General features: G+C 55.8%; 1 protein-coding gene across 1 annotated transcript in view; it reads right to left on the reverse strand.

Moving 5' to 3' along the window:
- Wdr81 (WD repeat domain 81) overlaps positions 1-11,345 on the reverse strand; it is a 14,309-nt gene extending 2,964 nt beyond the window's left edge. The window contains exons 1-9 of the mRNA XM_021176176.2: positions 7,363-11,345; positions 6,345-6,452; positions 5,891-6,081; positions 5,570-5,760; positions 4,662-4,827; positions 4,403-4,568; positions 2,168-2,854; positions 1,459-1,604; positions 1,019-1,198 (exon numbers count right to left, since the gene is read on the reverse strand). Of these exons, the coding sequence (XP_021031835.1) occupies positions 1,019-1,198; positions 1,459-1,604; positions 2,168-2,854; positions 4,403-4,568; positions 4,662-4,827; positions 5,570-5,760; positions 5,891-6,081; positions 6,345-6,452; positions 7,363-11,008 (5,481 nt within the window). The 5' untranslated portion in view covers positions 11,009-11,345. The remainder of the gene's footprint in view (positions 1-1,018; positions 1,199-1,458; positions 1,605-2,167; positions 2,855-4,402; positions 4,569-4,661; positions 4,828-5,569; positions 5,761-5,890; positions 6,082-6,344; positions 6,453-7,362) is intronic.
- Between the last annotated feature and the right edge of the window lie 894 nt (positions 11,346-12,239).

The raw sequence follows: 12,239 nt of genomic DNA on the forward strand, positions 1-12,239 counted from the left end.
TAGCCCTGGCTGTCCTGGAACTCACTCTATAGACCAGGCTGGCCTCGAACTCAGAAATCCGCCTGCCTCTGCCTCCCGAGTGCTGGGATTAAAGGCATGCGCCACCACGCCCGGCTCGCTGTCTTCTTTTAACATTTTAACATTTATATTTATTTGTGTTCGTGTGTGTGCATGCAGGCCACATAAGAATATGTGTCCACAGAAGCCATAAAGGGTGTTGAACCCCCTGGAGCCAGAGCTAGACAGTGCTGAGAACCAAACTCAGGTCCTCTCAAAGAGCACCTGGCATGTCCTTACTTCCCATAGGAAAAGAACTGGGGCTCAGAGAAGCCTCCAAGGTCTGGGACTAACACCCAGGATGACCCCAGAGCCATCCTGACACTTTCTTAGAATGCTGGGATTTAGAGACACTGAGACCCAGGGTCGCCTGGGGTCCTGGATAGAGCTGGGGGCAACCTGCCTTCCCTGTAAGCAATAGTGCCTGTCTTTCACCTCCATCTGGACAGGAGAGGAGAGTTCCCACTGCAGGGAGAAATCCTCCCACAAGCAGCCCTATTTCTCCCCTCCCAGAACCTGCCAAGCTCTGAGGTCTATGATTGAATATAGGTGGCAGGAACACGATGCCCAGGCCTGGGCCTGTTCCTGCCCCCATCAGGACAGCCCAGCAGGGGGCATGGACTCTGCTCAGTGGTCTCCAGGCAGTAAACAGCCTCCTGGCTTTATTTAACTTGAACTGGGTCACGGACAGGGCGTGACCCCTGATCCTCCAAGCAAGACAAATATGGACAAGGGTTACTCATTAGAACATCTCTGTGGAGCATCAGGGTCAGTTCTAGCCCTGATTCCTGCCCCTAGCCTGCCTCCTGTGCAGCTGGTTCCTGAGCTGGCCTACGAGGGCCATTTTTCCACCCCACTGAATGTCCCTGAGTAGTTATAAGGGACACCAGCATAAACCTGTCCTCTCTCAGTCCAGGCCCTAAGCAGAAATGAAAGGATAGGACCTCAGGCAGTCAGTCACCTTGATCTGTAGAATGTCCCCTTCATGGGCTGGCCAGCCTCGTAGAACCAGGCCCGTGCGGGTATCTAGGAGCACCATGAAGCCCGAGGAGAAGCCAGCCACAACACTCCGGCCACTGGGGCTGACGGCCAACGAGCGAACAAGCCCAGGGTTCAGCCCTCCGCCCAGTCGGAACTCATGCTGTAGGAGGAGATTGCAGTGCCCGTCGCCATCCATCACTGCCACCCACCCTACTGCAGCCCACCCCATTCAGGCCCACAAAGCCAGCAGGCCTGACCCTCCCACTCCATCCACGGAAGAGAAAATCCCCATCCGTGCCAGCGCCCCACCCACACAGGGCTGCCTGTCACTGCAGCGTTCCTGGTGGAGTCCCCTCTGAGTGTCTTTCCTGACTGGTACCTAGAGACCCCCAGCAGCCCAAGAACTGCACCCCTCCTGACCTGCAAGCCTGGCTTCCTGCAGTCCACAAAGCGCAGAGTGGAGTCGGAGCTGGCCATGGTGATGCTGGTGTGGGGGGCAGGCATGACAGCCACAGCCGTCAGGGGCACCCGGCTGTCTGAAGGATCCACTGTGCGAAGGGTCTTTCCTGAAAAAAGACACATTTGGGGACTTAGTGGCTATCAAAGAGCCCTGGCTACTTCAAACTCCAACTCACCCCACAGCTGCATCCCATTCCCCAGTGACCCTCAGAAAACACAATCTCAGGGCTTTCTCATCTTGCTGCTTCCACAGTGAAGTCAAGGGTCCAGCCCCGTAACAGTCTGCTCTCTTCACATAGCACGCTCTAACCAGCTGCCACCTCCATCTGCCCTGACCCTCCTCCACTCGATACTTCTCTTTACAACGACGACAGGTGACGTCGTACAAGAAGCCAAAGCCATACTCGTGGAATCTTCTAAATTTTTGGTTCTTACAGGTAGAAGGCAGACGCCTGCAGCAACTGAGCTAGCCGATTGCTGTTAAGTTGGGGGAGTGGATTCAAACTCGGGTCTCACAGATTCTAAGTCCTGACTCTTTTTCTGTCCTGCCTCACTGAATCTTCCCCGTCAAAATACGCCACTGTACGTTTCCCACTAGGTCCCGTTCCCAGAGGCCTGGCTAAGGCACAGTAAAGCAGCTGCCGAACAGGCCTCACCTGGGCCCGCTCACCTGTGAAGGGGTCCCAGACGTGCACTGCCCCATCACAGCTCACCACATACTGTGGGGCCTCAAGCTGGCCCACGTAGAAGATACTTTTGCGGTGCTGGGCATAGATGAGTCGGGAAGCCGTCTCACTGGTCCCATCCCCATAGTTGTACAGCGGCCAGAGGCGCACAGTCCGGTCCTTGCTGCCGCTCAGAAAGAAGTCTTCACTGCTCAGGGCGGCCACGCATTTGACGGCCCCCGTGTGCCCTGGGAAGCTCTGCAGGCGGATCTGGTGGAAGTGGAAGTGGGCATCCTGCTGGCTCACACCAATCTCATACTGCCAGTACGCCAGCCAGTTCCCGCTCAGCCCATGGGCACTCCGAGGCAGCTCCCGCTTCAGGGCGTTGTCTTCATTCCTGTTGCTGAGGCCTCCGCTACCCACTCCAGAGATGGAGCCCAGTGGCCCAGGACTCTGGGGTTGAGAGTCAGGGATCTGGATGCGATTTCCAACCAGGACACTCCCAAAGGTCCCTGAGTGGCCATCATCCTGGAGACAGCTCCCACTCTGAGGGTCCCATTCAGGGCCGGCACTAGCCATGGTGGGTTCCATGCTGGCTGGGTTTCGAGAGCTCGGGCTCATGCTTTCCAGATAGAGCCCTGCCAGCTCCCCGACCAACTCATGGTTGGGGATGATTTTCCGGATGATGTCACCTACAGGGGAGTGGGGAAAGTTCTAAGATCAGGGAAGATGGCAAGGTAGCTGCTACCATCTACCCAGAGCTTAGAAACCACAGAAGCCAAGGCAAGGTACTGACTGGGCTACTCTGGGTTATTAACTTCTCATCTGTAAGCCTGTTTCCTCCCCCTAAAACAGCTTATCGATACGTAAACATGAGTGCTGTCTCTACAGAGACACACACGTGTATGCCAGGCACCATTCTAGCATCAGACACACAATGAAGAATAAGACAGATGTGTCCTGCCTCTGGGAACTTACAATTCTGTAGGAGCAAAACATTCCCAACTACAGGGCGGCCCATCCTATTCAGAGAGAAGCCCAGTACAGCACCCATCCCATAAGGGAAGCCACAAAACCCAGCAGGCTGCTCATTCCTTTGCAGGTAGCTTCTGGAGACCATCATATTCCCCTACGTTCTGTTCCCCAGACTTGAATGGCCAGCTCCTGAGCCTTTCCTGCTGGAAAATGTTCAGATTCTCTCTTTATAAGTCACTGTCTTGGTTAGTTGTTTTGTTTATTTGGTTTTGTTGTTGTTGTTTTGTTGTTGTTGTTGTTGTTGGTTTGGGATTTGTTTTATCAATTCAATTCGGCACCAGCTAGAGTCATTTGAGAAGAGAAACCCTCAACTGAGAAAATTCCCCCACCAGATTGGCCTATGGAGGAATTTTCTTAATTAACAACTGATATGGGAAGGGGCCAACTTACAGTGGGTAGTGCCACCCCTGGGGCAGGGGTGGTGGCACCCGCCTTTAATCTTAGCACTTGGGAGGCAGAGGCAGGGGGATCTCTGAGTTTGAGGCCAGCCTAGTCTACAGAGTGAGTTCTAGGATAGCCAGGCATAAGCAGAGAAACCATTGCAGGGAGGAGGGTGGGGAGGGGGTACACCAGACTGAGCAAGCCATGAGGAACAAGCCAGAAGGGTAGGGAAGTGCAGGTGGATCTGGGAGGAGCTGAGAGGCACTGGGTGAATACAATAAAAAATTTGGTGCATGGTGGTGCACGCCTTTAATCCCGGCACTGAGGGGCAGAGGCAGGTGAATCTCTGTGAGTTCAAGGCCAGCTTGGTCCACTGAATGAGTTCCAGGATGGCCAGGCTACACAGAGAGACCCTGTCTACAAAAACAAACAAACACACACACAAAAGCCCACAAAAACAAAAACTGGATTTAGAGAGATGCTCATCAGGCAAGGGATCTGCTGACCCCCAACCATTATTCTGTCACCTCCACACTCACACACACACACACACACACACACACACACACACACAGAGGTCATTTAAAAATAAGAACGTGAAGAAGCCTGAGCAATGCCACATGCCTACAATGCCAATAGGAGACGGTGGGAGCCGGAAGGAGCTGGAGTTAAAGGTCAGCCTGGGCTAAACGAGACCCCATGTCAAAATAAAAATAAAAATAAAAAAGATTCCACTGCTGACTCCGGAGGTGAGAGCACCGGGGCCCACCCCAGGAAAGAGATGGAGTCACCAACTCTATGCAAAGGAACGTGATGGGCAATACCCAACAGGCAGGAGAAAGGTACGTAGATTGTGTACGCCATTTCCAGGGTGAACACCTTCTGCAGCTCTTCCAGCAGGGTGGGGTCCACTGGTCGTCGCTGCCCGTCAGAGAAGGTCGCCTCTGGCAGCTGGCCCTCAGTACAGCTCTTGGGATCCAGTGGCAGATCCTGTGGGTAGGAAGACCACAGATTCAGTGGGTCCACTGCCCTGGCCTGACCTGGCCTGGCCTGGCCCACCCAGCCCAGAAGCTGCCTGCCTACCTGCTGCCGAAGCTCATGCAGATGAGAGAAGACTTGGAAGAAGGTGGCCACTGGCTCACTCAGGTGCTGCTGGACCATCTCCTGCCCGATGCGCAAGCAGATGAGGGCGATGAGACTGATGGTTTTCACGCATAGGACAGTCCGGGCCTGGGCCCCACTGGGGAACCTAGAATCAAAGTGCAAGAGTTCCCAGCCCTTCCCTGAAGGACTTGACCAATTTACCAGGAACTTCAAATAACAGGAGCTGTATGTAAGGCTGATCAGTCCAGACCAGGGGAGGAAACTGAGGCACAGGGAAACAGTGTAGCTTAGTCAGAGCTACAGATAGGAGAGAACATGAACTTTTTTTGTTGTCTAATTTTATATGTATGGGTGTTCTGCCTGCATGTATGTCTGTGCACATGTTTGCAGGGCCCACAGAGACTGAAGGAGGGTGGCAGGTTCCATAGAACTGCCAGACGGTTATGAGCTACCATGTGGCTGCTGGGAATCTAACCTGGATCCTCTAGAAGAGCAACCAGTGCTCTTAAACCCTGAGCTATTCTTTCCAGCTCCCCGTTTTTGTTTTTCTGAAGGGCTGGAACTCAAGCATAGCTCCTCTAACATGCTGGGAATGTGTCCCATCACCAAGCCACACCCACAACCCAGAATGAACCGCGACTCTTCTTTTCTTAAGACAGAGTCTCACTGTGGAGCCTTAGCTAGCCTAGAGCTCTCTCTGTAGACAAGGCTAGTCTCAGACTCACAGAAACTTGCCCTCCTCTGGGTGCTGGAATTAAAGATCTGTGCCACTACTCCCAACATCAGAACCATGACTCAGGCCAGTATTATCTCCTTCCCCCTGAGCTTCCTAGCTCTTCCTGGGGGCCCCCTCAGTCAGGTGGCTCTCCCAAGCAGCCGGGGCCTACCCTGTGACGAAGGAGGTGAGGAAGCCAAGCACAGGGAGCAAGACCTCGTGGCTAATGCGGGGCAGAATGTCCATGAGGGTGGTGTCAGAGAGGTATACGATGATTTTCTGCGTCAGTGTCACCGCTGCCAGCAGCCCAGCCTCCTTGCGGCTGTTCAGTCGGCTGGGGTTTGAGTTGCTCCCTGGGGCTACCTAGAACCACAGAATAGATAAGGGAGGGACAGGTCACCCCACAGACCTCCTGGAACCCCCAAGACCTGGGGCCGGTCCTTGGATCCTTGCCCCCACCCCCAATCTGGGGTTTGATGAACCAGGGACTGACCAGGTAGCTGATGTAGGGCAGGTACTGGTAGGTGAGAACGGGTTCTCCATACAGGTAGGCAATGTGGAGGAGGCAGCTGAGCACAGGCCCCGACACGATGTCACCTAGGACTGGCCTCTTCTGGTAGATGTTGCCGGCGTTCAGTGGGGGGCTGTCATCACTGCTGACAGTGAACTGCTGTCGAGTGGGCCCTGCCAAGGAAGGGCCAGCAGCGTTGAGAAGCCAGTGGAGGGCAGGAGGGAAGCCGGCCTTCTGAGACCGTGGGGTGGCTTTAATTCATTCAGTACTGGGCTCTTCCCCACTTGTAACCCAAGAAAACCCAGCTTAGTGGGTGAGACCCAGTCCCTGCTCAGGGAGTGCTGGGAAGTTAGGGAAGGAGTCGCCTAGAGAGGGCTAAGGATGGACAGAAGCCTGGATGGGGAACCTGGTCTCCAGCACTAACCACAGACCTTACCAACATAACAAGATGTCAGCAGGCGCAGCAGGTTCCGGGCCACATGGCGAGAGGCTACTGTGGGGCCAAGCTTGGCAGACAGCCAGCGGACCATTTTGCAGGCTGTATCTGCAGGGCAGGAAAAGGTCCTGAGCTCATCAGATAACTCACCCTTCCCACCCCACCCACTACACCCCACCCCACCCCACCCCACCCAGCCAACTCGGCTGTGGCTCTGCTAGCGAGCCTGACCATCCTGGGTCCATTCACCTAGCCATGGTCGAGGTCCTGGCTCCTCAGGCAGGACCTGCAGAGAGGTCATCCTTTCGGCAATGCTCCCAAGTTCCTTCTTGTACAGACTTGTCCCTGGCTTCCGCCCTTCTAGACTCTCTCTCTCTCTCTCTCTCTCTTTTTTTCTTTTTTCGAGACAGGGTTTCTCTGTATAGCCCTGGCTGTCCTGGAACTCACTTTGTAGACCAGGCTGGCCTCAAACTCAGAAATCCGCCTGCCTCTGCCTCCTGAGTGCTGGGATTAAAGGAGTACGCCACCACACCCGGCCCTTCTGGACTCTCTTAAGAAAACCATTTTAGCCTTTCCCTGCCTCTCTGATGGAACCATGAGAGCCTCAGAGGTACACACACACTGTTCCCTGTCTGGAACACTCTTCCCACTTCACACCCGACTGTTCCGGCCAGTTCTGGCTCCATTCACATCTCAACCACTGCTTGCTTTTATTTCTTAATACTTCTTCTGGGGCTAGAGATAAGACACCCAGGGCCTCAAGTATACCAGACAAGTGCTCTACCACTCGACTCCACTCCCAGCCTCAGCCCAAGGTATGGCTTTTAAAGGAGCTTTCTGGCTCCTGAAAGCTAAATCTAAGCCCCACTTTCCACTCACACACAGCACTTTCACATTCCATCCACTGTGTCTGATTGTGGCTGTGCGTGCTACAGTAGATCTGGTTGGACCCATGCCCAGCATGTGAAACCCTGAAGGAAGAGCAGCTGACCCATGCCCCCTCAGCCCACGGGCTCACCAAGGAGGATCTTTTGTTCTTTGCCTTCTGTCTGCTCTGTCAGCGGCTCCTCTTCCTCTTCTCTGTCTCTCCCATCACCAGGAGCCACCACAGTCTCCATGGACAGCATCGTGTCAGACAGAGTGAGCTCAGATGTTCCCGTGACTTCATCCTCCTGGTCCTCCTCCAACACCACACAGCCTTCCTCCTCCTCCTCTTCCTCAGAGCCTTCGCTCTGCTTCAAGTCCTGGCTGCTGTCCCCTGACTTGACGCTGTTCTTGTCCGCAGGGGCACCGCCATCATCCCCACCCCTCTCCTCGCCCTGGGAGGCTTCGCTGGTACTGCTCTTATCACTCAGCTGGCCCAGGCTCACAGCCTCAGCCTCCTGGGGCTGTGGAGATTCAGCCACATAGAGTCCAGCTTGAAAGTCCTCCGTGTCCGGCAAGTCGGCCTGGTCATGGAAGCTGACGCCTGACCTGTAGTCTGGGAGCCCCAGTCCTGAGGAAGCAGCCGGCTGCCCATCCATCTGAATCTCTTCCCCAAAGGCACAGGAGCCAGGCCCGGACACCGGGAGCTCGTTTTCCTCATCTTCAGTGGTCCCAACCAGGCCTTTGCCCTCCTCCTGGGAAGCCTCCACCCCAGCCAGTACCTGGAGGACGTGGGGCAGCAGGTGGGTGAGGAAGGCCTGCAAGCCCAGCCGCACCACCAACTGGGCCACAAAACAGTCAGTGTACAGGTAGAAGCGGCCATGCAGGCGGCAGGGGCTCTCATAGGCACCGATGAGAGGCTTCAGGAGGTACTTATTGGCATTTTTGGGGCCCAGGGCCTTGGCAACGGGTTCAAATAGGTACCAGGCTGTGTACACAGCCGTGTGCTCCTCAGACATGAGCGACAGCACGAAAGGCAGGAGGATCTCCAAGCCCTCGGGAGTGATGTCATTTAACACCGCACCCAGCTGCTGCCACAGAGCAAACGCCAGCTCCCGACCCTGGACCTCATCCTCCACACGCCGGGCCTGATATAAAAGAATGAACTTGTGCAGTGCTGGGAAGTATGGAGGGAAGGGGACCACGGAGCTGAAGGGGCTGAGGAGCTGGGCTGGGCTGGGTGGGGGCAATCCCTGGGAAACCGGCCTGTACTCAAACAGTGGGCCTAGCTTGCCCTTCTTCGCCACCATGGGACTTTTGGGTCCGCTCAGCTGTAGGAGTGTGTCCAGCACAGGCTGCAGAGACACGGGGATGTCCTTGGAGTGGCGTATGCAGAGACCCCGAACAGCCTCAAAGCGTACCCACAAAGGTGCATCAGGCTGCAGTATCCGGACCCTGGTGGCAAACACCATCTCAGCCAACAGGACACCTAGGACCTGCATGTCTCGATGGAAGAGGCTCTGCAGGTGCACAGGTGGCTGGGCTTGAGGCTTTTCAGGCTCCTCCAACTGGCTCCCTAGGCCTTTGGCCAGGAAGTTACCCACTTTCTCCAGCTCTTCCAAGGCCTGTATGGGACTGAAGCCCTCTGGAAGAACAATCTTGCCCTCTTCACCCTCCCCAGGGTCCAACCCGGCAGCTTTGCTCCTTCGGCCTGGTCGAGACCCCGAGGGTGCAGAAAAAGACAACAGGCCAGGTGAGGCTTGACTGGAGGAAGAGCCTGGCTGGTCACCTGCTTTCCCGGGGAGGGAAATGGAATCCAGAGCTTCCATAGCCTGTTCTAAATCATCTTCTCCTGTCCCGGGTCTATCTCTAGTCCAGCCAGTCTCACATGAAGTGGCCTCTACGACAAGCCTGCCTGCACCATTTATAAGTTGTCCTGAAATGTCCTCCTGGCCTGTGGCCTCCCGAATAGGCTGGACCAACAGCCGGGGGATGAGTGGAGGTTCAGGGGCCAGGGCAGGAGACCCAGCCAGGCGTTGGGGGTGTGGCTGATCAAACAGCTGTACCACGCCATAGCTGGTCAGATGGGTGTGAGCGTCCACCAGGTGCAGACACACATTCTTCTCCTTCACAGCTTCTTTGCCCTGGAGTTTGTAGCCAAACGTAAGATCAATCCAGTGATGCAGGTCTTGGGACACCTCCCAGCTCTCCAGCAGGGCTCGATGGGCAGCCACAAATTCCTGGTTAGAACTGCACCAGGCCGGCACATCCAGGTCGGGCATATCAGGGTGGATAGAGCAAAAGATAGAGGGGTCCGTGTAGAATTCGGGTATGCACTCATCCGGTGTCCAGGTCTGCATTCGCTCCATGGTGGCAGGATACTCGTGGGGTTCCCACTGCGCTCTGACATGTCCACAGAGCACCGAGCGCGGTGTGCGGCGGGCCTTGTATACATAGTATGTGATATCAGAGAGCACGTCAGAGATGTGGTGAGGAACATGGGGTGGCTCCCCACTTCCTGCACCACCTGCTACAAATGCCTGCCGGGTCATCTCATAGGTGAAGTCCAATTGCTTATCTCCCTTGTTGAGTCGGAACTTGGATTTACGAAGGTCTCGGAAGCGCCCGTAAGGTGTGGTAAAGTCCACCACCCAGGGCAGCACTGGGTGATAGTTGGGATCCCCCTGCCGTCGACCTGCCAATCGATTCAGCTGCATGAGGTAGTGGAAGTTGCTGATTCGGCCATGGACCCAGTCTAGCACAAGGCCCCGAAGTTCTTTCTGGCAGGTGGGACACTCAGTTCTCCCTTCCCCCTCTTTTTCAGACTTAACGCCTGTCCCATTTTTCTCTTCAGAGCCCTCCTGGTTCTCATCCTCGGAAGGCATCTCGTAAGCACTCAGGTCCAGCCGGAGCTCACTGCATAGCTTCTCGTCTACAGCAATGTGGTGCAAAGACAGAGCCCCACAGGCCAGCCCCTGGCGGTGACAGGCATCCATGGCCCTCAGAACACGGAAGAGAAGAAAGAGCACCTTGGCTTGGCTGTTGGTCAGCTTGGCAGGGCTGAAGGTAACTACATCATGCAGGGAGAACTGCACATAAGGGTGTACCACATAGAGCATCTCGGGCGACTCCAGCAAAGCCTCAGCTCGCAAAAGGCTGGGGCAGGCAGGGCTGCCCCGAGAGGGGCAGGACCCATCCCTGACATTTGATAGACATGGGATGGATTCACCCACTGGCAAGAAGGTGCATCCATACACCCTCTGGAGAGCTTGTCGTATAAAGTCTAGGGCAGGTAGAGCTGAGGGGGCAGTGCTGTGGCTGTAAGGCTGTCCGTAAGTGTGGTATGCATGGCGCCACAGGTTCCGGTAATTCTGGGCAGCCACCTCCTGCATGAACCGAGTGAGAGTTTCAGGGCTACAGGACCCCTCCTCAAAGGGCACGCCTCCACCCAGCGGGTAGGACAGTCTCCTTTTCCGCAGCCCATGCACCTCCACTCGCGTCCAGCCTGGGGGCAGCCTCTGTACCGAACGTTGCAGTAAAGTCCTGACTTCTGCTTCACCCAGGCCCTCGGCCCGGGGGCAGGGTCCCAGTCGGCGCTCCCGGAGACTAGCCAGCCAACGCGTGGACACTAGGGCCACTACGTGAGTGCCCCCCGGCGCCAGGGCCAGCTGCCGGGCATCAATGTTCAGATCTCTCTCCACGCTCCGGAGCAGCTCCTCCATGTCAGGTCCTGAGGAAGGGGACCAGCCCTCAGCCCCTGCTGTAAGAACCACTTTCCGCCTTCTGCTCCCCTGGGCCATTTGGTCCTGGCCGCCTGGGGGCAGCGCAAGGCTGAGCCTGGCCACGGCCCTCCTCGCAGTGGCTTCCGGGGTGCCAGGCCGGGAAGACTGGGATGAACGAGGAGCGGGAGGTGGGGTGCAGGTGACTGCGCGAACCAGCGACAAAGGGAAGAAAGCCTGGGGGTTTTCTTACCCCTCCGCAGGGTCCTGCGCTCCGGGGCGCAGCAGGGCGGGGAGCGCAAAGCGCCAGCGCTGAGCTCCACCGTGACGGGTCAGCTGATGCGGGTCATGTGATCTCCCAGACACGGAAACAACCGCACGTGTCTCTAAAGGGCCGGGCGAGGTCCCGCCTCTTGCTCTTGTCCCCACCCCTGCTGATAAGCCAAGGCGCCCTCTCTCCTACTGCCTTTAGGGGGCTTCGTCCCAGGCTCGTTTGGTTCTGGGGCTACGTGGGCAAACCAGCCGCCCTTAAATGCAGAGGAAGATCATCCTGAACAGGCCACTGGACCTTTCTCCCCTCTCTGATTTCTCCTGCAGACTCTGAGACGCGGATCTAGTGAGGCTCATCTCAGAAATGCCAGCCCTTTAGCCAAGTGTCAGCTCTGCCAGCAGCAGAACCAGGCCTTTAGGCATACACCCTCTCAATGCTCCCATGCTACTCTGCAAACCAAGGAGTTTAATTTTCCAAAGCACTTGGTTAATAACTTGCCACTTGGCACACGATGCTCTGGGAAGTAGAGAAGTGGCCCAGGCACAGAAGTCTGGCGTTCTTAAAAGGAAATACTCTCCTGAGGTTTCCTGTTGAAAATGTAGATGGCAGAGCACCAGCCAGCGTGGTCACAGCCTTGCAGATGCTTCTGTGCCTCTAGGCAAGATGCGACACAGGACAGAGAACAGAAACCAGAGAGCCTGTGCTCAAACTGCAGACTGGACTGCGGATCTCCCGACAAAGGTTTTGGTTCCAGCTCATACACAGGCCAGACCAGCAGTAAAACCACTTGTGTGCTCAGGCATGGTCATGTGATGTGTTCGAGTTTGTGTACGGGTGTGTGTGTGTGTGTGTGTGTGTGTGTGTGTAGTCTCCTACCTAAGAGTTTGGTGCCTTTAAAATCAGAGTTAGGGAAGAGAGATGGCTCAGCGGTTAAGAACACTTCCGCTCTGGGGATCTGACACCTGGCTTCCACAAGCACCCACACACCCATACAAATACACACATTAAAAAAAAAAAAATCACTGGGCAGTGGTAGTGCAC

The sequence above is a fragment of the Mus caroli genome, chromosome 11 (assembly GCF_900094665.2).
Source record: "Mus caroli chromosome 11, CAROLI_EIJ_v1.1, whole genome shotgun sequence".
NCBI classification, from domain to species: domain Eukaryota; kingdom Metazoa; phylum Chordata; class Mammalia; order Rodentia; family Muridae; genus Mus; species Mus caroli.